The sequence below is a fragment of the Triturus cristatus genome, chromosome 3_1 (genome assembly GCF_964204655.1).
Source record: "Triturus cristatus chromosome 3_1, aTriCri1.1, whole genome shotgun sequence".
NCBI classification, from domain to species: domain Eukaryota; kingdom Metazoa; phylum Chordata; class Amphibia; order Caudata; family Salamandridae; genus Triturus; species Triturus cristatus.
In genome coordinates, this window is record NC_140583.1 from 488,815,644 (window position 1) to 488,840,641 (window position 24,998).

The 24,998-nt window shown below is 47.0% G+C and overlaps 1 protein-coding gene across 2 annotated transcripts in view; it reads left to right on the forward strand.

The window, feature by feature from the left end:
- Positions 1-24,998, forward strand: part of MAP1A (microtubule associated protein 1A) — a 754,346-nt gene that overhangs the window by 704,047 nt on the left and 25,301 nt on the right. For both annotated transcript variants that reach the window (XM_085644324.1, XM_085644325.1), the window contains one exon: positions 11,830-12,062. In XM_085644324.1, the coding sequence (XP_085500450.1) occupies positions 11,830-12,062 (233 nt within the window). The remainder of the gene's footprint in view (positions 1-11,829; positions 12,063-24,998) is intronic.

The window sequence follows — 24,998 nt, forward strand, 5'->3', positions numbered from 1 at the left end:
TTGACGCCTAATCTGATGCTTATTGCATACTGTATTTTATGTTGCAGGGTATAATGCTGAGTACATTACTTTGCCAGTAGTTACTGGTTGTGTCCTTTATTTTATATTTGTCATGGTAATAATTCATAAAATATACTTTTTCTAAAATGCAGTACTTTCTTCAAGAACATTGCCGTGCGTCAAGCTACATGTTCGTTCTCCAAGAACTGACGTTTGACTAAGGCCTTAGCCCCATTTATTTTAAAAGTGGAAGAATCCACACTTTCCTTAACGCTATATACAATTTACAAAATAAAACTGTGTATGGTGGATTGCTCAGCCTGATTGTCACACAGACAGGGTTGCAATGTCTGTTACCAATCGTTCTTTCTTGGAAAAGACACTAATCTATGAACAGTGCCCAGCCTGAGCCAAGTTAAAAGCCGCCTATCAAAACCACCCGGTACATATGTTAAATATGGTTCAATGTCAAAGGAAGTTAAAATTAACTGATGTTGTTTTATGCTAGGCTTTAAAATCTCTTCTGACATTCTTAATGTGCCCAGGTGCTGGAGACCCTCCTTTCTTAATTTCTGTCTGGGGATTTCTTGCATTGAGTTTGGGTCGGTAAAATATTCTGCGTGCCCTGGATCGGTCATAACATTACGAACGTACCTAAGCCAAGGAGTTTTTAAAACCCACTCTAATTTAAGGTAGTCTTGTAGTATCTCTCTATTTAACTTGGTTTCCTCCTTAAGCCAAATCCCATGCCACAACAAGATGGGTTCAAGTTTTATGAGATCCGATATAAACGGAAGACCCAGCTCATCAAGGCAAGCAAAGGAAGGTGTACTTGCTGGGACTGATAGATGATATCTTAAACATGAATTTTCCACTGCTTGGATCGGGTGGACGTTAACAAAACCCCAAACTCCCGCCCCATACATTGCCGATGTAATACATTTGGCTTTATATATCTGAATTAGCTCTGTTGGGGGTTCCCTGCCTAGCTTCTTAGAGAAGGAGGTGAGGGCAGCTGTTGTCTTTGCAAACACCAGCTTTATTGTTAATAATGCTTGCGCCCATGAATCACTTTGAGTAAATAGGATACCAAGGTAAGAGAAGCTCTTGGTTGTAGCTAACTTCTGCCTGTCCACGTACATGCCCCTTGGCCTTACACTTCTCCCACCGCAGTTCATTATGTATGTCTTCGACTTATTAATTGAGAGACCTAGATCCTTCATAAAGTCTATAAAACTGTCCAGGGCCCTCTGCAGACCAATTTGAGTTCTAGATGTTAGTACTGCGTCGTCCGCGTAAAGGAGAGCAGGTATGGGTCGGCCACCTACTAAGGGGAAATCCTGATTATTCCTGAGCAGTGCTTGTTCCAATCCATTAATATACAGGTTAAAAAGAAAGGGGGCCAGTACACAACCTTGCCTGACCCCCCCTTCTAATAGGAAAAGAGGCTGTGCGCTCACCCCCTATGCCGAAGCGCACATTAGCCGAGGCACCACTATACAAATATTGTAGAAAAAGGATAATATGGGGATCTACCCCTGCAACGTCAAGAGTCTCCCACAGTCTGTCGTGTCTCACGGAGTCGAAGGCGCTGTGAGATCCATGAATGCCAAAAACAAGGTGCCTTTCTTTACTCTAACGTATTTCCCCACAGTAATACAAGGTTTACACTCAGTTCTATTGTTCCAAGACCCCCTCGGAAGCCATACTGTATATCTTATAGGACCTGTCTATCTCCTGTCCATGATAGGAGACGCTCCAGTATTACTCGGCCTGCAACTTTTACCAAAGAGTACAGCAGCAAAATAGGCTGGTAACATCTGGGGTCATTACAGTCCCCTTTTTTAAATATTGGAACTATAATCGATTCCCGCCAGGTCTTTGGCATCGCGTTCTCACAGCTGGCATAAAAAAACTGGGTTACTATAGGCCCCCAAAGAGCAATGTTTGACTTTAACAAGTCCACAGGTACTCCATCGGGGCCAGGAGATTTGCCTCCCTTGCTCGCTGCAATTGCTCTCTCCACCTCCTCCAGAGTGAATTTCAGGTCTGCTTTATCCACCTTCTCTCTTGGGATAGCAGGGTAAGTTACATTAGTGAGATCCTGCTCGTCATAAATCTTTGAGTAGTGTCTAACCCAGGATTCCTCAGGTATGGCGATTTCTACTGAGGGACCCCCCCCATTGGTTGAAAGAATGGAGTTTTCACTGCACGCCAAAAGGCGGCACTATCTTTCTGTAGTGCCGCATTATGGAGGGATTGCCAGGCTTCTCTTCTCAAAGCACATTCTCTCTCATTGAGAGCCAGACTATAATCTAATCTTGCCTTCTTAACATTGTCGATGATTCTGGGCTGCCTGTGTAGCTCATTTTTGAGGTTGGAATATGCTTGCGTGCATTGTTTGTTGAACCACCCATGGCTCTTAACTTTATTCCGATGTTGGACGAGTAATAACTCCCTTATCCCAGCTGATAATGTCTGGAACGAAGATAATGTGCTATTTGGTGGTGCTGAGTCACTCAAGCAGGAGTCGAAAGAGGTTTTATACTCAATTGCTAGTTGTTTCATAACTGATTCAGGATCGACCTTAGACCACCGTAATGTGTAACCATTCAATTTATCCAATTTTACCGTTCCTGGGTCTTCTGTGGGTTTGTCTACCCTTTGAGACCTATGTGATGGAAAACTAATCGTTAGGCAAAGGGGAAAATGATCACTCATGGGACTATCCCCTAGTTTGAAGGAGTGTATCCTTGAAGCATAGTTACGAGATGCAAGTATAAAATCTATAGTCGATGATAAACCTCTCCCGTTAAATGTAGAGGGCATGGAGATCGGGTTAGCCAATAGGTCGTTCGCAAAGCCCAGCTCATTACCGACCATCAGATTATTAAACAATTCTCATATAATTGTGTGGTAGAAGTGAGCGTTACAAGTACCTTCTTCGTCACTAAAACCACAGATTCTGCTATCCTCATGGGAGCATAGGAGGCAATTAAAATCCCCCACCGGGGCTATCATTGCTTGCCACATTAAGGTCACTTGCAGTATTTTTCACTACCTCTCCAAACTCCCCCGGAAGAATGTTATTGTAGAAATTAATCAAAATAATATAATGGGTCAGGCTTATATATAATTTGATCAGTTGGTAATATCTGTTCCCCCACTTTGACTCCATTTTAACTATTGCTACTTTATTCGATAAATAAATACAGAGCCCTCCCTTTGCTCTACCCCGTGGTCCCTTTTCTGCAGCCCTATGAAGTGTTTTGAAGCCATTAATGTGAATTGGATCTATAGTCCACGTTTTCTGTAAGCAAAGTATAACATAATTTAAAATCAAAAAACACCATGTTTGGTTATTCACCTTATTACACAACACTGCAATGTTCCAGGATATGATCTTGCATAAAGTGCAGTCATAGTTGGGCAGGGATCCATTCCAGTCAAGGGTTATGGGGGATATACTTGAACTTCCCATGGGAGTCTTTATTCGTGTTTGGGTCTCACATGAAACAGCTATTGGGACTATGCTGCAGGGACTATATGCTCTCGTACACGGTTCCAACTCTAATATAGTAAGCGGTGGATTAGGCACGGGTTCCTTTGAATCAAGGGTACTACATTTAAGGGGAGTTATTTGTTTATTTATTTATTTATAGAGCGCAACATTCATCCCAGGGGATATCAAGGCGCTAGTAGTGAAAGATCGTGTTAGGCTACTGGTACTGGGAGGGCAAGTGAGTATTAGTTTTTGGGTAACAGATGAGTTTTCAGTTTTTTCCAGAACACCAAATAGTTGGATGTGAGCCGTAAGTCTATGGGGAGATCGTTTCATCTCTTGGCTGCCAGATATGAGAAGGAGCGCCCTCCAGACCTTACTTTCTTGATACATTTTGTTCTGGCCAGTGCTTGATATGAAGACCGTAAGTTCCTTGCAGGGACATAGAACTCAATTTTCCCCTGAAGTATTTTGGGTCCGTTTTGGTACAGTACTTTGTGAGCGTGGCTGAGCAGTTTAAATGCAGCTCTTTGACGCATAGGAAGCCAGTGCAGGTTTTTCATGCACTTTGATGCTGAGCTTAGTCTGCTTTTATTGCACACTAGCTTGGCTGTGGCATTTTGAAGCACCTGTAATCGCGTGAAGAGAGACTCATTCATGCCCACAAATAGGGCGTTACCGTGAAATTACGTCGCCACAAGATCTACATAGGCTCTTGTCCTGGTTCGGGTAGCTACTTCATGGTGCCAGTCAATCGATATCCTCTAGAGTGTTAAAGATATTGTAAGGATTGCTTACTGGAATAGCATACCTATTGTGCCTCAACCCGGTTAATCTATCTTCCTCTGGCATATACTGCGGGAATCTATATGGTTGGTAGAAGAAGCCCAGGGGTAAGATGTTTATCCCCGATGTGCTGACTGCCCAGTCACCCCCCTTACCTAGTATAGTTCGAACCAGAGCTGGAGTCCTAAAAGTTAAGACTACACAATCTCCATCTAAGGTCTTTTTAGAATTACCTACCCAACCAATCCGCCGGGCCATCTTAAACTCTTCGAAAAGCGGGTTTGTAATAACTGTTCTAGCACTTAGTAGATGCAAAGACTTATTCCTAAGTGTGTACCAATGCTCCAGCTCCCCCGATAACAGGGGGGTAACATTGGCCAATACGATCGTGTATGGTGTTACTTCGGGAGAAAGGTGCAAATTACTACAGCCAGCTAAGTGACCCCTAGTTGGGTTCTGCTGTCTTAAGTCACTTAGGGTCTGAGCTCCCTGTTTATAATTATCCCTGGCGGGGAGAATCTCTGTTTCTGTATTTCGCGCCCGCTCGCTGCCTCCATTCAGACCCTGTACAGGCTGTGGTTGGTTATAGGTGGAAAGTGGTTCTCTTGGGTGGAGTGACCCTGACCCGACCAGAGCATTGGATTTAAGTGTGGAGTCTTGTTAGTACTGCTGAGACACGGCCCCATTTCCCAGGTTTCTAATCTCCTCATGATTTAGACCCATGGGTCTACTTGTTGAGGTGACCATTGTACTACATTATGAGGTCACTTGGGGTGGTTGGGGGGGACTACCCACCCGATTTTCCAATTTTGCTACACTCGCCTCCAGCGCCGATAATTTAATCATTAATGGTTTCAAGAGGGCTTATATTACTGATTCCAACTTTTTCCAGAACTCCATATTATCATTATCCTGGATTAGGATAGGGGCTGTTTGGGCAGTGTCTTTAGGTGCCAGGGAATATCCTGTACAAACCTCCCTCTCTATAGCCTTATGTTTATGTCCCGTAACCTTTGAAGGGGGAACATTTTTCTTAGTAGAACACTAGGCTTTTCTTTTCTTAGATGGCGGTGCTGAGTTTGTCCCTTGGCTAATTTTAACTTTCTGGCCCCTGATGACTACGTTTGGTCTTGTGACTCTATCAGATACTTCAATGCTGTCAACTATCTCTGCGTCGGATGCCGATAAGTGGTGGTCTTCCGGTAAGGGAGAGTTATGCGTGGCATTGATGTTTTCCTAGGGGGCATTTACACTCACGTGGCAGGGTGGACAACTTGGAACTAATGAAAGCCTTCTCTCCGTAAGGGCAATTTCATGAAATAAAGCTGACTCTGTCCTTAATAGGAAAGCGTCTAGTGTCCCCACCACACCCTGCCCTGTGCGCTTACTCATGATTTCCTCCCCCACGAATCTATCAATACAGAACAATCTGACACAGTCTTCAGAATAAACGGGATGCTAGTTATAGATAAAGAACAATAACAGTCAAAGTTCAGACCCTATACCTTGAAGGATCAGTTCAATTCAGGTCAGATTCAGCAGGTGTCCATTATCCGCCTCTATTTCTATAGATGTTGGTAACCTGGCCCAGCCCGGCCTCCTTCGACCTCTGATGGGCTCAGATGGGCCTGCCCTTGTCCCAGGCTTTGCCCGGGCACGCCAGGTGCGCGTCCCGTGCTGCGTGAGCCCTGGCCCCCTCTTATGCTCCTCCTGGCACGTGTGTTAAAGTGTTTGGCGTGCGCACCGCTAGCGCTATTGGAGTATGTAGTCCCAGGCTCCCAGTCTTCATGGATGCGGCAACGGTGGCAGAGGCAGCAAGTCCCCGCGTCCTGTGGCAAAGTGGCAGGTAAGTAGCAGGCAATTACAAGACTATCGGGCTCCCTGCCCCTGTAATGTCCTGTGAGACACGTTCTAGTGTCTCACAGGAAGCTGTACTTCCAGCCACTCCCTTGAGGGCTGGACACACTGCACCCCCACACCCATCCATCACGGGTGCCACGAGTGATGTGGCCCCGTCAATAAAAGGGCCCGAGTGCACGTGCTCGTGGCCAGTTACTGCACTGTATCATCCGGTGTCCGTGTACTTTATTGCTACCATGTGGGCCTGAGGCCCAACACTACAATGGCGACGAGCGGGTCGATTCCCGCGTGCATGCCGTCGGCCATTTCATGGTTGGTCAGAGGGAAAGAGTGAGCAGATCGTAATGCATCCCCCGCATCTCCTGACGACACAACGGCAACCCAGCCTGGGCAGAGTACGTCTACGGCCACTCAGCGAACCCATCAGGTTACTGTGCTCAATAAAACGCTACCCTGCGACCTAGCCTCCACTGGCGTTGGTGACTGTGCGCCATCCCACCCGCCTGCGAGGCAAAGAAGAGGTAAGCTGGTCCGGTCATTGAAAGCGACCTTGGCCCGGAGCCGCACTTCCTGCGCCGGAAGTCCGCAACTGTTGCTGCCATGTCCGTAGAAGAGATGCGGCCAACCACATGTGGACCCCCCCTGTGAGCATCGCTACAAGCACAAGGCCGCAAAGCCCGCAGCGTTAGGTAAGGCTGCTGTGGCTCGTGAGGGCTACTGAGCATTCTTGTGCCGCACCCAGGAGTGGTAGTTACGGGGTGGCCAGACGGTGAAGCAATGTTAAGCCGGCCAGAAGAGACAGCTTGCTGTGCATCCCCCACCAGAAGCTGCGCCTCGCAGAGAGACTATGAAGACGGCTCAGAATAGGAAACTGCCGCAGCGTCACTTAACTACAACGAATGAACCACACCATCGCGGAATACTTTCCCCCGCCCAAGCACATACCGCCCTGAAAAGTGAGGCCCGCGATGCCCAGGAAAGCTGACTGGCCGCACCCACCGTTCATCCTCTCTGCCCTACCTACTGCCATCTGTCACGGAGAGGCTTGAGCTGGCTAGAGGCACCCACAGTGAGGAACACCAGCATTTCCAGTACACCCTGAGGCCCTCAGCGTGATGCAAGTTGTCATGGCCTCCTGCAATGCCTGCAGCGCCGGAGAGAGACGCGCGAGGCCCGCAGCAATCAGGAAGAGCTGCCTGGCCTCTCTGTTATCTCCCGCAGAGCCACCCAGTGGCCGTTTCACCACACTGCACCTGGGGCATGATCAAAAGAAAAGGAAGTTACTTGGCACAAAAGTCGGCCCCACACAGCGGCTCACAATGAATGAATGACACAAGCTCAGTGCCTGCACGGAGAGACTGCTCTGAACCGACCTTGCTCAGCAAAAAAACTGCGGTATGGTGGAAAGGAGCTGCTCACCCGTGGGGAAAATAGGCACCCCGACCGGAGGAGGGAACTGCCAAAGAGCACCAAATGCCACTTACCTGAACACAGCCCCATCCAGCAAACAAACAGCCTTCACAAGAGGCCTGCTGCAAGCTACCTACAGCCATCAGCGCCAGTAACAAAGAACACAAAAACTTTCCAAACGTGGTGCGAGAATATGGGGCCTGCATCAACACAAGGGTAAGCCCCAAACCAGCACCCAGAGCACTGCAGCCTAGCAGCACAAGAGAGAGTGCCTAACTGCCCTGCAGCACGAGGAAAGCTACAGTGGCCTCTCTGCAACCACGCGCAGTGCCACCTGGTGGCCCCAGTGCCACAGCACACCCAGCAGTAGGGACCTGCCGGAGCAGCCCCTCCTACAGGGCTAGCATATGTAAAAGAGACTTGCTGCTGCCGCCCCTACACTGGTGAGCAAAGGTACAACCACCTGTTGGCACGGAGTCCAAAAGCGAGATTGGCCTGTAGATCAGGCCCATCAAAGCCTTGGCCGGGCTGCCACATCAGGCTCCAGCAAAGCACCCCGAAAAGCTTGCAGTGGCATTAGCAGGGCTGTCGCAGCTTCAGAGTGAGAAGTGTGTGCTGCAAGGAAAAAGAGGTGAGAGGGGCCTACTGGATTAACAAAGGACAGTGTGCACATCCTGTGAGGAGAAAATAGCAGCAGACTGTATATTTCAGCAAGAGAGACTACAGAGTACTCTAGAGACTGCTGCTATAAGCAGCCACCGCAAAAGACTGTTCAAAGCGAGTGCCACACACCCTATTGGCTGCCTGTCATTTGAGGGGAGAGAAGGAGCACCAGAAAGCCTAAAGCTGTCCAGCCTAGAGGGATGCGAAGAGTCAAGCAAAAACCAAGGCTATGGGACCAAAGGCAGCCAAGCAAGCCTCATGGAAGGCGTATGGACAACATGCCCTGCACGGGTAACTCCCAGTGGCCGTCTGACTCCACCGCAAGCGAGGGAATTACGCCACCCACCCTCAGGAGTGAACGGACACAACCGCAAGCTACACCACAGGCACACCAGTGCTGGAAGGGAGCACCCAAGGCGAAGACGGAGCGCACGTGGTCCGAAGCGCGCAGAAGACCACACCAGCGAATCCGACAGCACGGGCCGGCGCCCGGGAGAAAGAGACTTCTCCACAAAGACACACAGCTGAAGGCAGCCCAGAGAGCGACCACGTCCCCACTGCACCAGTGAAGCCCCGCAGTGGGCCGAAAGCAACACAGGGTCCTCCTCAACACAGCCTCAAGATGGAGTCGCCAGTGAACCACGGCAGGCAAGGAAGGAGTCGCACCCACAGCGGCCCGAAAGCGACACAGTGCCCTCGACACAGTGTCCTCCTCAACACAGCCTCAAGATGAAGTGGGCGGTGACCCACGGCAGGCAAGGAAGGAGTCGCACCCGCAGCGGCCCGAAAGCGACAGTGTCCGCGACACAGTGTCCTCCTCAACACAGCCTCAAGATGGAGTCAGCGGTGACCCACGACAGGCAAGGAAGGAGTCGCACACTCCACGTGGCCGGCCGCCACAGCAACAGGCGCTCCGACGCCAGCGACATGCGACGGAACGTCACGTCGCCCAGCAAGCAGGGAGCGCGCCGGAGCGAAGCAGAAGCCGGCGCCATGACAGCGCCGCCTCGAGGTCCAAGCGCAACGCCCTCGAAGAAAGAAGAGTGACAGCCCTGTCACCCTGAAGAACCGGAAGACACAGGTAGCCTGAACAGACCAGCAAAAGGAGAAGACCAGAGACTCACAGCAAGCCAAGAGCTCACCCCCGACACATCCTGACAGCCACCAAGGCGGACCACCGTCCCTGGACACAGCCTCGCGGGAGAACCGAATGTAAGCCGCAGCAGTCGCAAACCGCGTCTCTCCACAACGCTTCGCAGGTAAACGGCCACCCCCCAAGCGTCGGCAGTCCAAGTCAAGTGGCATCCCTGCTCCTGTCCGCAGATGCCACGGGTGAAGATCTGCTCTGAGTGTCTGTCCTCACACCGCCTCAAGATGGAGTCGGCAGTGGCCCCAAGCCAGGCAAGAGAGGATCAACACACTCTACGTGTTAAACCGCCACGGACACTCAACATCAGCAAGGCGGAGCAACGTGGCTGCCCAGGTCCATCCTGACATCCGAACTCTCTCAACAGGCCACCACCACCTGTCATTCCGACTCACCACATGGCTGGCAGCCATCACCACGCCAGCCATCAAGACATGCGTCAAGCACCACTCCCCGAGTACCGATGGACTGAAGTCTGAAACCGTTGCCGCACAAGCCGACTAAACGAAATCAGAAGCTATCTGTGAACCTGGCCTACACCGGAACAGCGACAGCAAGTGCAAGTCTTGACCAAGACTCATCCACCCGTGAGGGTTGTGCGTGCGACCAAGCAACGGCTCCTTGGCGGTCCTGCAGCTGCCCCAGCCGGCACACAAGCCGTGGCTCCAGCGCAGCCTTCCTACAGTCCCGCAGCAACCCCGACGACAGGCGGGAGAGTGAGGAGAGACATTGCCCCACCGTCAGGGTACCGGTCATGGCCAAGCGGTTCAACAGGGACAGTCGGTCCAGCAACACCTTTGTGTATCATCATGTAAGACCCCATCCATGGTCACGACGCAGCACACTAAAAAAAAAGAACTGTTAGAACCCACCACGGACTATCACCGACGTCAGTCAAGAGGAAGCCAGGCAAGACACCAAGACATGGCATTGTCAGTGAACAGACGGTATGCAGCGGGCGTCTCCAAGCCAGCGGTCGTGTCCTGAGTCCCTCAGGTTAAATTACGGGTGCCCGTCGAGGAGGTCCTGCTGGAAGCCAAGTTCACCAGTCCACGTCTGATGTCGTCCTGCCACCTGACTCGAGAAGCTGATGGACTCTGTGGTATTTAGGTAACCGTTTGTTTTCTTCCCCACAGGTTGGACTGACACTTTGCTTGTCCTTCAATAAAGTTGGGGAGGAATGTAATGTCCTGTACGACACGTTCTAGTGTCTCACAGGAAGCTGTACTTCCAGCCACTCCCTTGAGGGCTGGACACACTGCACCCCCACACCCATCCATCACGGGTGCCACGAGTGACGTGGCCCCGTCAATAAAAGGGCCCGAGTGCACGTGCTTGTGGCCAGTTACTGCACTGTATCATCCGGTGTCCGTGTACGTTATTGCTACCATGTGGGCCTGAGGCCCAACACTACAGCCCCCTCTTATGCGCCTCCTGGCGCATATGTTAAGGTGTGCAGCGTGCGCACCGCTAGCACTATTGGGGGATGTAGGCTCCCAGGCTCCCGGTCTTCGTGGATGCGGCAACGGTGGCAGAGACAGCAAATCCCCGCGTCCTGTGGCAAAGTGGCAGGTAAATAGCAGGCAATTACCAGACTATCGGGATATTAGATCTCAAAGGTAATGTATTTGTTTTGCTTAATGCAAATCGTGAGCCTGATAAAAAGCTGATGAACACCTTGCAAATTGCAGCAGTGGTATCATGTATCTCCTTTCGTATGAGTGATATTGGTAATGTAATTGTAAGTTTGGACTCTTCTCAGTTTATAAGGAAGTATACAATGTGCTTTCTCAGTCCTCTCGTAATTTGTTTAGTTGGCCAATGACATTTCTTTAGCTGCCTTTCAAATCTAATGTTGTTCTAGGTCCGTCCAACTCTTTTCAGGAACAATCATCCTTATGTTGTATTTCTAATGTGGAGATTTGGGTTTTGCCTTGATCACTGTTACTTGAGGCTAATCTCGTAAACAAAATTGTGTCAGTAATTGATGCACCTTTGAAAACCATTTTAGGCATGTCCCAAAGTGTATCCTAAAATACCTGACCAATATCATTCTCTTGAAAGTAATAATCTATGGTTTCTCTAATTAAGGCTGTCATGGCAAGGTCTCAGAAAGCTATTTCATTCATTTTGCTCGGTCTAGACCGAAGGTTCCGGCGATAAGTAATTCCCAGTGTAAAAGTGATGGACACATGACAGAATTGTGGTCAGATAGAACCTCTCTCTCCATACTTTATTCCACAATGTGTTAATTGAAGCAATATTTTTACTAAACAGCTATTCTGGTGTGCTTAGTCAAAGTATTGGTTGACAAAGATTTTGTTGAAGGTGTAGTTTTCTAATTGTATTCAGAACTTTTGGCTACATTGTACTGATCATTCTTATTTGACCAGTTTCAGCATTTGTTGCAAAAGTATTACAGTATGCATTAAAATGACATCTTTTTTTTTTCTTTTCAAAGTTTCCAGTAGTACCAAATCTGGCTCTGCAGTTCCATCTGGACACCCAGTCTATGTGGATCTAGCCTACGTCCCTAACCACTGCAGTGGCAAGAATGCAGATCTGGAGTTCTTCAAGAGGGTTCGAGCTTCATACTACGTTGTAAGTGGGAATGATCCAGCCAATGGAGAACCAAGTCGGGGGGTTTTGGATGCACTACTTGAAGGAAAATCTCAATGGGGAGAAAACCTGCAGGTGAGAAAAATGACTGTAACCCCTTCTAAATTCAACCCTTTCACATTCCACAACTTCCAGTTTTATTGTTTCATCTTAAAAAGAACTCACTTTTCTATTTCCTCTTCTCCCTATGAAATATTTTATTTTGACTCGCTTTAAAGTACTGCTTTCTCTTAATGTACAACCTTGATGTATTCTATGCACAATAACTATTGAATATGCATTTTAACAGTTACTACCTTCCAAAGCTCAAAGCTACTCGGCTTCATTAGATGCCTCTCCTCTACTTTAGATTTCATACACATCATATGCCTAAATTGATCTTGTGAGTTGTTCACTCTATGTCCTTCAAGTACACTACTCGTGGCCATGATAATGAGTTGGGTAGCAAGAAGCCATTACCTATTATTTTTTAGATACTTGTACCAGTGAGTTCAGACTGGATGCTAAACAGGATTACAACTATGTTCCATGGTGGTTGACCTGACTCCACTCTACTTACCCACTTAATGGGCATCGTAGCAGGGAGACATATAGGATTTGTGATTCACAGATGCTCGTATTGAACTGCTGACAATAATTTGTATTATGTTTGTAAATGTTTTTGACAAAGATGATAGACAAGAGACTTTCTCTGGGTGAACACACATATGTTCTTGGCACTCCTGATGTAAAGCTCTGGCTCTCATAAGGGTGTGTGTGTGTGTGTGTGTGTGTGTGTGCATGTGTGTGTGTGTGTGTGTGTGTGTGTGTGTGTGTGTGTGTGTGTGTGTGTGTCTGTGTGTGTGTGTGTGTCTGTGTGTGTGTGTGTGTGTCTCTACTGTGACTATCCAGTCCAGGGTTACAGCCCACACCATAGTAGAGATATGAGGTGCCATTTGATTTCAACTTTGACGTATCAAGAACAACAACAGATGTTTATATTTTAATATGTAATACTCTTAAGTATTACTTTTTACATGGTGATCATATTTATTGTTCTTATGTGATTTTATGAATCATTGTAAAATGTTTATGGCTTGATAGACGAAATACAGTTATTACTAGTGGATTGCTTAATATTAGAAAGAGAGATCAATACACGAAAAGAGAAAATAAAAAGGAATGAGAAAAAAATAGAAAAGTTTCAATATATATTTAATAGGAGATTACTTTTTTAAAAGAGATAATTGGCAGAATGAAGTTGATAATGAATCAGAAACCAAATGAGTTATATAACTAGCATTGTTTAAATTAAATAAAATCAATAACAAGGAAACCAAAAAATGTAAGCAATTTGCACCAGTAGATCAATTACAATTTTAAGGTGGTTTTGGTACTTCTTCCAGACCAACCAAAAAATTACTTCAGCACTACTGTTTGCCAAATAATGTAGTAATGGTAACCAAAGTAAATCTCTCTTAATATTTTGTGCAACTCTGAGGTCATATGCTCTATCAGCCATATGCTTGCCAGTGACCCCACTGTGCCATATTGAAAATAATAATTTCTTTCTTTCTTTCCATCAAGAGGTACTCTGCTGAAAAGCCATCAAAATAAACAGATATATTATTTTATGATCCTCTTTCAGTAAACTAAATGGAATGGATAATGATCCCAGAAAACTACAATGGAAGGATTTAATTAACCATACCACAAACACTTACAGAGAACACTTGTAATTTACACAATAGAAATGTGTATTAAATTCACTGTTTTATCATGACAAGACCAACACATAACTTCATTGCCTTCATTACTATTATTCACTGGGATGGAATAAGCATTAGTCTATTGTTTACAAAAATAAAGTTTGTAATAATACTTTCAAATCTTGAGTCTAACCTATATCTCGAATATAATCCAAATCATCTTTTCTATTTAGGTAGTCCACTGCACACCCATCTCATCTTCCCATTATGATTTCATTTTAGACAGCCATATTTACAGTTGCTGAATATATCATTATAGGAAGTTGGATTATTAATTAGGGTAGGTGACTATCCACCTCAAGAAATAATCACATCCTTGTCAAGGGAACCGTTAAAGTCATTAAATTCACCTGAACTCAACCCTCTGGTAGCTACACAGAGCAGACAGGCTTAAGTTAGGGCAATGTGTAAAGTATTTACGCAGTACCAAAACAGTAAAAAAGTCAAAACACCAAACAATAAAAACGCAAAGCAGCACATATAGAAAAAGCAGAAACATTTCCCCTGGTTGCGCCTGTTTAAGACCAGGTTTTCCCTGGTCCTAATTTTGATGCTGCCCCATATTTACACTGCCCTTGTAAATATTGGTTAGCGTCAAAATCAATGGGTGTTGCGGTGGAACGCACAACACCCATTGCCCGCCCTTTTCACACTAAGTATAGCGTGAAAGGGGGCTTATTTACAAGGCAGTGTTAAGCCAAGTGAAGTGAGTGTGCTCCTTTGAATTCTTTGTTTGCTTTATGTTCCAATAATAAATGAAATATGATGTACAAGCACAAAAAATGTTTGGTCAGTGTTATTTAACTTATTTAACTAATAGCTGTGTTCCCAAAACACACAATTAATATGAGTAACAATATACTGTCAAGTAACTGTACTTAATTCCAAGTTGCACGTCTTCATTCGGAATTCTTTATTTTCAGCCAGTTGGGCACCCCCAAATATACTGTAGCAAGAGATACAACCATACGTATTGTTTAGGCTTGGGGAAAAATTGTGTTACGCCTGTGTAATTAGCATAATTTCGGTAATTTCTGCATTATTCTTGTTACTCGAAATTCCCAAAATTACTTCATTATGCCACATTGTGTAATTATACACCATTTGTGGTAAAAATGTACTGCAAACACAAGGCAACAATACAAATGGATGAGTGGATGATATGTGTGGTACTTTTGTTTTTTAGCACAATTCTTTTTTAGTGTGAAATGCATCCTTGCATACAAAGCGGACATACTAGCACATTTTGCACCAAAATATAACACCAAATGTCAGTTGTGCATCTTGCAGAACTACACGTAATTTTTCTGAAATTTTGCATACTTACATGAAGCAAATTTCACACACCCCTAGCATTGGTAACTTGGGCTGTGTGTCTAAAATGCCATCTGCCCCCTCGTAGTTTCTCATGCCATTATAATATCTCTATGACATCACATTACATACCATTTCCTGTTGGGTGATGGAACATTATCTACAATCATCCGTTGTGTGATGATGTTGCACTCCCCCTCCTCTCCTCTCAGGTATATTGGCAACAGTTTCATGGTCAGATCTAAAAGTCATCAGGGATCGGGAAAACAGTGTTTAACAGATACATCAGACGTAATTATGTTCTCTCTGTGAATTGACCAAACCCAAAAAAGATCCCATTATAAATCCGTTGGGTGATATCATATTATTAAAAAAGGGTGGGGGATATGTACAAGGAAGTGGCTACTTCTGAAAAGCAAGACTGCACCATATTTACAAGTATGTGGTACAGCCTTGCGATTCCCCCTGCGATGGCGCTAAGTTTAGCAACTTAGCGCCTACGCAGGCACCCTTCCACCATAGTGCAAGGGTGTCTGCGTGCAGGGAAGGGTTGTTTATGTGTAGGAAGGTGTCCCTTCCTGCACATGAACAATCCTAAAATGCCATTCTGTCACTTTCATGTGTGCTGCTTTATGCAGCACACATGAAAGTGATAACATGAAATTTTTTTAAAGGGATACCTTCCTGTACATAAACAAATCATGGCATTTTGCTTTTTCCATGTGTGCTGCACAAGGCAGCACATATGGAAAAAGCAAACACGAGGAGAAATAATGCATTGCTCCTCGTTTCACCAACTTAAGACCCGGATTTACCTGATCTTAATTTTGGCGCTGCCTCCTATGTACGTCACCCATGTACATAGGAGGCAGCGTCAATATGAATGGGTGTTGCGGTGGAACGCCTACTGCGCACCCCTTTCACGCTAACCATAGTGTGAACGGGGGCCTTATGTACAAGGCAGCGTTAAGCCACGTTAAGTGGCTTAACACTACCTTGTACATAAGGCGCAGCCCCTATCGCCACCACATCATCAGTAAAGGTGACGTTGTGGTGGCAATAGGGGCTTGTACATATAACCAGTGTGTCTAACCTTTCAGACTATGTAAAGCTGTTGTTTGCAGAATTTGTAATTCCACCAGGTCACCTCTATATTAAACCTGATGTTTGCACTATTAAAGTTCCTCAAGGTTTGGGTATAAATCCGCACATGTTGTAAAGCGGGTGACTGCCTATCCTCTTAACAGTGCAGTGTGTAAAGGAGCACAGCAGTGAGATCAGCGCATAGCTCCCCTCTGTAATTGAGCCAGTTATTAGAGAGGATGGATGGATGGCTTACTGTTCCCTAGAGTAGTAGCCACACCACTGTAGTGTGTAATTTGAAACACATTAAGATTCCCACACTAAGCTTACATTTTTGGAGGCAAAAAAAAATGCACTGGTGCTCCAGTTTAGCAAGGGAAACACTTTGACGGGTATAATTTTTCTGTAAATTATCTTGCAGATTGCTTATTTGCCCGATGTTATAAGCAGAGCCTGCAAATATATTCAAATGAATCTGTTTGCACACAAGTGCGATGTTTATGCAAAAATTGATTGAAGTGATGAGCCCTGATGGCTCAGAGTTGTCTTCATGCCAGCCAATGTGTTTTAATTGCTCTCCGTTGTCTCTCCTTTCAGCTAGCCTTATTTATTGTGACAGTGCATTATTAAACACTACTCCCCAAAACACCTGATGAGGTCAACACGTGACTGCCTCACACAGTCAGTAAATCATACTTGTCAGCTCGCCCTTCTGATCTGATACCTTCACTTTTGACAATTTTTCCCAAATGTGTATTTAATTTCACTTTCACCATATTAAAAATGTAACTCATTCACTGAATCTCAGTGGGAAATAAAAACAAGCATTGGCATAGCCAATAGGTCTCGCCTTTGGGACCTTATGTGTTTAGCCATGCAACAATTGCATAACTAAATACTTATAAGGTCCCAAAAGCGAGACCTATTGGCTATGCAAAGCGGCCGTGTGGCCGCGAAAGTTAAAGTGATCGCGGTCGCGATCACGATCAAGCATTAAAGTGGCCGCAAGTAATCGCGGTAAAGTGCGGCGCGCGCGCCCGCGCACATGCACTGTAGCTCTAGGCTGACCTGGTAGCACATTTTGGAGCCCTCTCAATAAGTCTCGCCAGACCAGCGCATGCGCTGGGTCAGGCGAGACCTAAAGATGCAGAAAATAAGAAATGAAGGGAAGCTGAAGATGGGCATGTTTATGATTGGCGTTGCAGTTTTGTTGTAACGCTCTAACATTAAACCTCTTTATTTTGCGGCACAAACCTGCAGCAACGTATTTTGCTGATCGCTCAAAGTGCATAACATGGTTTGACCTGCTTTAATAATAAGATTTGATTTTAGTCATTTATATGTTGTACATAGAGAATCATTACTTTACACCTCACATTCATCGCATTACATTATAGACTATGGTTTAAATCCGTTAATGTGGATTTACGTCCATATCGCTCACAATAACATTTTTTAATGCCAGGCCATTTTCATGCGTGGAGATGCAAAAAGAACAAGCCGAAAAAGAAATTGGGAAACTAAAAATTAAATTTAGCCAAACACTGTATTTTTGGGGGAAGTCTTGCCACAAATTTAGGCACCAAACTGGTCATTTTAAAGGTTAATACAGGGGGAGACGTATGTGAGCACAGGTATCTTGTAAACTGCCACACTTCTCCAAAGGACTGAGCTCTGTTAAAAGCTGGTCTTCTGGGCAATGCTTGCAGAGTTTTCTTTTTTCGGAGTTAAAGCCATTTACTTCCAGAGGCAGTAGCGTCAGCAGATTGAAACAGGAAGTCCGGCCTGTTCCAGAAAATAACCCCGCAGGAAGGTGAAAAACTGTAGACCAGGAAAACTCTCCCACTGACCAAGCTAACCAGAGAGACAATCAGAGAATAGTAGCGGGAACTGGTGAGACTCAGAGTCCAAAGCATCTAGTGAGCGAGCAATGATACAGGAACAATTTCAACACAAATGGACTTCCTAATGGAACTCCTTTTATAGGGTGAAAACATTTTTTTTTAAACCAGTTCAAACATCTTGGATTGAATTGAAGGGAGGAAAAAATACTCAAGGGTGAATTGTTCCTAACTAAAAAAATCAATTTCAAACAGTCGAAAAGCATGGATCATGCCAATATAAAGGACACAAAATATCAATAGCAGCTGATTTTTCGTATGACACAGAATTTCTGGCCCTTTGTCCATCTCTGAAATGTTATTTCATCAGATATGGGCTTTTGGACCCGGCTATTATGCTGACCATGGTCAATGGCAAGACATCAGGATATCATGACTGGGTGAACCTTGAAAGATTTCGAGAAATAATGGACTATCCGGATCAGGGAATGAAAATTGGACCTACCACACTCAATAGAGATACATTACTAATGATAGATCTGAACTTCAATAAATTGGGCAGTCAATGTCCATACCCTAATCATGAATCCCAATCTCTGAGGAAACCTAATGCAGCCATGTGAAGAAGTGGAGGTGTCATTTCTTTGGAGTGTGACAAATCCAGAACTCAGCTAAAGGGTGCTATGCACAAAGAAGAAGAAATGCACCAGTCAATCTCGTACATATAAAATCCTTCCATTAACATGACTGAGTGTGTGTTTCTTAACACATCACAAACACTGTTTCACTGGCTGTTGGAGAACGAGGCAGCATCTTTGAGGCCTGCACAAATAACACGACTACATTTGTCCTTCACTGGGAACCAAACACCCAATTGTAGCACCTGACTCTCAGAGGGTAGTGTTACAGAGCAGTCTGAGGCTTACTCAAGGGAGGTGGTGTGCGCTAGTAATCGCCATTTGCAGGTGCACAAAAATAACAGTCAATTATTGATTGTCCAGTCTGTACTTTGCTTTATAAAAGTAAGAGTACATTTATTAAACACACACACTACTCAATACTATGCACCAATTTACAAATATACATAAGCTATTGGAATTACTTTGTGACATTGCATAACATCTCCACCCCTCCCGCAAAGGGGGGGTGGGGTCTAGTACCACCACTCCCATGTATGCACATCAACTTGCCCCCAATGCAGATAGTTGAACATAACCTGGAGCGAGGGCCCTGCACACTGGCACCATCCCAGTGGCGACCCGCCCCATTACCTCAACAAGCATTAAAAAGGGGTAAAACTGCCTTGGTGACACATGACCCTGACTGAGCATCTCCTACTGACCATAAAGTATGCACCTCTATATCTTAAGGGCTAGCAGTCCGGGGACTTCACCTAAGCGCAGCAGCAAGAATCCATGTTCACGCACACTTTAGAATGACAGCACTCATCACCTTGGTTGATCATTTGAATGCATTGCAATTACAGCCCCTAAAGGCATCACAGATGAAATCACAGGATTGTGCATATACAGCCAGGCACCCTAGCAGGACTGTCTGGCAACATAACCCCACTTGGCTTATGACATCCCCTTATACATGTGACTTACAGTCCCTTCAAAAGAAGTACTCCTGGCAACTACACTTCTCCTGCAGTGCGCCTCTTCACTTTGAAAGGAATCACAGGTAAAAGCATGGGATTACGTAAATACAGCCAGACCCCCTAGCAGGAAGGTCCAGCAACATAACTCCATTTAGCTTAACATCACCTTACACAGGTACTTCACTTTACACATGTGACTTTCAGTCCACCTAAAAAGAAATAACCACTAGTAAATGCATTTCGGTGCAATTACACCACTTCACCTCCAGGGGATGCACTTCTTCACACATCCCCAACTCAGCCCTTCACTTCATGATGCACTTCTCCACACACCCTCAGCTGTAGAACAAAAGTTCCAGTCTAGAATGTGTTTAAATGCCAGCTGAGCCCATGAGGGGTAGTTTCCTTTAGGTCCCCATGACACTGAGGGTGGGACTTTTCTTCGTGCTGGGGGAGGGGAAGACTGCGCTTCTCCAGCAGCTCCCCCAGCACCTTTTCACAAGTGAGGGTGACCCCCCTCCTCTGGGGGCCACAAAGCACTAAAACGGCAGATTTCCAAATGCCTGGCGAGGCATTATGGGGCGCTTCATGCTCCTCTTTACCAGCCCCAGCCACTGGGAACACTCTCCTCTGCCCTCAGGGTCTCTGAGAGGGTAGATTCAGCAGTGTGCTGCCTTCACTGGCTCCCTGCGCCAGCCTTTCACCTGGCTCTCCTTCTGGGCCTCCTTTCTCCCTGCGCAGAGGCCCCTGCTTCTGTGCACCAGTCCTGGGCTCTTCTTCTGGTGCTGATAGGATACTGGGGGCAGTCAGGGGGTCTCTCCTTCCAACTGCCCATTGCGGCTGGCTCCAGCACCTTCAGCCTCAGCAGACCACACCCCAGAGAGAGCTTCTCTTCCTGTGCAAGCACTTTTTAAAAGTTGAGTAGGGGGCTGGCAGGAAGTCTCTGTTGGTCCTATCAGACAGTGACACATCACGTCCCTGCCCCTGCTCCCTCCTTCTTGTCCAGCCTCTGGGTTTGTTCAAAATGGCGTCGTCCAGTGTCTCTGGCCACATGTCTGAAGCCCCTTCCGCCCACGCTGCCTTCCCTCCTTGGTGCAGCCTGGTGCCTGGCACCCAGCGACAGCAGTTGATGGATTGGCCTGCAGCCCCACCCATCTTCTCTTCGTGGAGAGGAGGCCCTAGCTTGTGGAAGAAAGGTTATCAATCCATCCAGCTGAGGTTAGCCCTCAGCCTGGGTCTGGTCATGGCTGTCTCAGAGAAATATGACAGTTCTGGATGACCCAAAAGCAGTACAAATATGACTTTGGACTCTGCAGAATACTTCTTTTCACATTTGCTACATTGGACTTAAGTGCGTGTCTGGAATCTGTAGGCCTAATGGAAGTTAATCTAGCCGCTGGCTCCACATTCCCATAGGGGAATAATGAAGTGAAAAAACAGTTAGACACACTGACTTTCCCTGGCATGTTTCTTTCCAGTGTATAAAGCCTATTCCATGTCACCACCCAATACTGCATTAGTCCTGCCACACCATTCACTTTGTAGCTGCTCCTGGACTGCGCATGCTAGGAATCTCCCCTGCGCAGCCCGTACACATGTGCACACGCATGTACACATGTGTCTGCATGTAACCAGCCCGGTGTCCCTTACTCCAGCTGCTGAACAGTGGCCTGGTCAAGCCATGGGAACACCAGTAAAATCCCCATGCAGTCTCTTACATCCTGAGTTCACTGTGGGTGAGTCCCAACTTATGAGGCTCCCCCACAGTAAAAGCTCAACAATTAGGTGCTCAAAAAGCGAAAAATCCGGGCGGCCCATAGTGTCAGAACCACCTTCTAACACTGGCACTATCCTTGTCAATGGTGATATGACATTTGGCATGGACTGGCTAAGCTTAGAGTCGACTCGCCGGTCGAAATCATTAGATTTTCTCCTTCTTTTGCATAACTACTTTAATTAAAGTTTGTCCCTTCTTTGTGAAATATCTTTATCTGTACCCCCATTTACTGTGACCATGCCATTCAATTCCTCGCAATACCTTCTGTACCACCTATTACTACAAGAGATATATCTCTCCCAGTTAGAATCTTCAAAGTTACAAAGAGGCTGGGTTGTGCCGGTGCTGTATGCCTTTGGAATGCAATATAGAAAAGGCGAAGTCACAATCCTGGTGCATAAGAACTTGCCAGCGAAAATTTGCCCATCACAGTTGGATCTCACAGAACGATAGGTTTTTATCAAACTACCAGTATAATCTTCATATGTGATACGTGGTTCCATCTACGCCCGAGTGGCAGCTAAGCATATGTTCGAGGCATATGAGCTGCAGATTACACACTTGTGCATAGATCGCCATCTGGTGCTGGGCACGGATATTTGCAGTTTGTTTTTCCTCTTGGAAAGTCTTTGGAAGTCACAAGGTCGGTGACTCCTCCTTTGGATCGTATTGCGCATGGGCTTCGGCTCCATCCTCAGATTGTTTTTTTCCGCCATCGAGCTCGGATGTAATCTTCATACTCCGGTTCCGAACAGCTTCCAGTTCGACGATCGACGCGCAATCCTCACACCAAACCGCGGTATTGTTTCGATCGCGATCTCCCCACTCGACGCGCATTCTCCTCGGCACAGACCTTCGGTTCCAGTCGTCGACGGCGGCCTTCGGGCCTCTCCAAGCTCCGGTCCTGGCTATTGGAAAGGACTCCATTTAAAAAGTGCCCTCAATGTGGGTCCAAATTTCCCCACACCGATCTCCACGAGGCATGCAATCTCTGCCTCTCCCCTGAACATGACGCTCGAGACTGTCCGGTGTGTAAGTCCTTCCGGTCCAAAAAGACTATTCGGGACCGAAGAGCCAGAAGAACTATGGCGCACTCCTCGATGACGATTCCGGACGACATCTTCGGAGAAGGCATCGACGCTCCAGAGCGTTACACCGACGAGGGCCTCGTCAGTGCTTCCGAAGCCGACGACTCAGATGTGGAGGACATCACCCCGGCGCAGAGGGTCGTGAGTACTGATTCCCCCCCCACACCCCTGCCGGCACCGAAAAAGGCTCCGGTCACACCTTCGCCTCCGGGCCTAGGCAAGACCAAGGACACTGCTTCCAACACCGCACCTTTGGGCCCGGTAAAGAAGCCAAGCAAGCCTTCCGGCGGCTCGGGCTCGAGCCAGCCTACCGTCGGTGCCGATAAACACGCTTCGGCACCGAAAAAGAAACCGACCTCCATCTCGACACCGAGCCCTGCACCGAAGCACTCGGGGTCGAAACCCAGCTCTTTGGTACCGACACCACCTTCGGTGCCGACCAAAGCACACAAGGCCACCGGCACGAACCCTTCGAAACCGAAACCCATCTCGGCGCCGACCAAGCGTCCGGAGGTTCCTAAACCAGGTTCCAAACAACGAACCGGCACAGAAAAGCCTAAAAAGCCAACGGCCCGACACCTCCGGCGCCGACGGACCGACCAGCCTCACCAGACCTATTCACACCCGATCCCTTGCAAAAAACACTCACCAAGGATCCAAAAACTGGACATTTGACACTCTCTACCAAAAAGAGACATTTGGAGAAGCCTGCTCCACCTCCACCTCCAAAGAGGAAGGACTCTGCTACCTCTCCGTTCAGAATACCTTCCCCACCTCTTCCACCTCCTCCACCTTCCCCACCTCCACCCCCTCCGCCTTCTCCACCCCAACCTCATCGTTCTCCGACCCCTTCTCCACACGATGCTGATCACGGGGACCCATATAATGACATAGGGGATGTGCCCCAGGACCTACCCACAGGGGACCCCACCCATACAGGATCCCCAGACCCATGGGACGATTACAATATCCCTGATATCCCCAACGTCCCACAAGATGATCTTTACCCCTCCAGACCATCTCCACCGGAAGACTCATTGGGGTTCAACCATTTAATGCAAAGGGCGGCACACTATCACGGGGTAGACTTTCATACCGACCCCGTGGAGGAGGATTTCCTCCTCGACACATTCAACACCACACATAGGTCCACCTCCATATTGCCTATGCTCAAAGGAGTGGTAAAGCATGCGCCTGAAGTTTTTAAGGACCCAATTAGGGCCAGGGTCATTAACCCGCGCATCGAGAAAAAATACAAAGCTGCCCCCACAGATCCCTCCTACATCAGAGGGCCAGCGCCACTAGGTTCTCTAGTGGTATCCACTGCACGTAAAAGGGCAAACTCCCAGGCGTCAGGCGAAGCACCACCACCTGACAAAGAGTCAAAACTACTTGACGCATCAGGAAAGCGTACTGCATCACAAGCAGCCAATATATTGCGTATCGCCAATACTCAAGCGCTATTGGCCAGATATGGCACATTATGACGAGTTAGAAAGCATAATGCACCACCTCCCTGAAAAATATAAAGCTCGGGCCAACGAACTAATTCAGGAGGGTAAAACTATTACTAACACCTCCATACGTTGTGCCCTGGATGCAGCAGACACAGCTTCCAGGGCCATCAATACCAGCGTCCTCCTCCGTCGCCATGCTTGGCTGAGAATAACAGGGTTTAAACCGGAGGTACAAGTCTCCATCCTTAACCAACCCTTTGACCAAGAACATCTATTTGGCCCAAAAGTGGATGAGGCCCTAGAAAAAATGAAGAAGGATACGGATACGGCAAAATCCATGGGAGCCTTACAGTCACACCCTCCTAGACGCTCCTTTCGCCGCTCTTCCTTTCGAAGTACGTCTAGAGGCTACTCCTCAGACACCGCGTCCACTTCATACAAATCCCCTACTCAGTCCACCTTCACAAGGGGTTATCAAAGAGGCGGCTATAGGGGTAACAATAATAAAGGCAGAGGCAAAACAAACAACGCCCGCCCCCCCCAGACCATTCCACTCCGGTCGGGGGCAGACTCCAATATTTCCTACCTGTCTGGGCTACCATCACCTCAGACAAATGGGTAATACAGATAATTCGGTCAGGCTACTGCCTAGAACTAATATCTACCCCCCCAAAGATTCCACCCAGACAACACCCAATGTCACAAGAACATCTAATACTCCTAAAGCAGGAGGTAATCTCCCTCCTGCAGAAACAGGCAATAGAACCCGTTCCTACCAAACAACAAAATATGGGAGTCTACTCCCTATATTTCCTCATACCAAAAAGGGACGAGACTTTCGACCCATCCTAGATCTCCGGCCCCTAAACACATACATACACTTCCGCTCCTCTCCCAAAACGACTTTTTGACCACTTTAAAGACGCTTATTTCCACATTCCGGTGCACAAAGCTCACCGGAAGCAGTGGTGGCAGCACATTTGCGAAGACAACACATTCACGTCTTCCCATACTTAGACGACTGGCTGATAAAAGCCAGGTCATACAATCAGTGTGTTCAACACGTCCACCACTATTCAGCTACTCCACCAACTGGGCTTCAC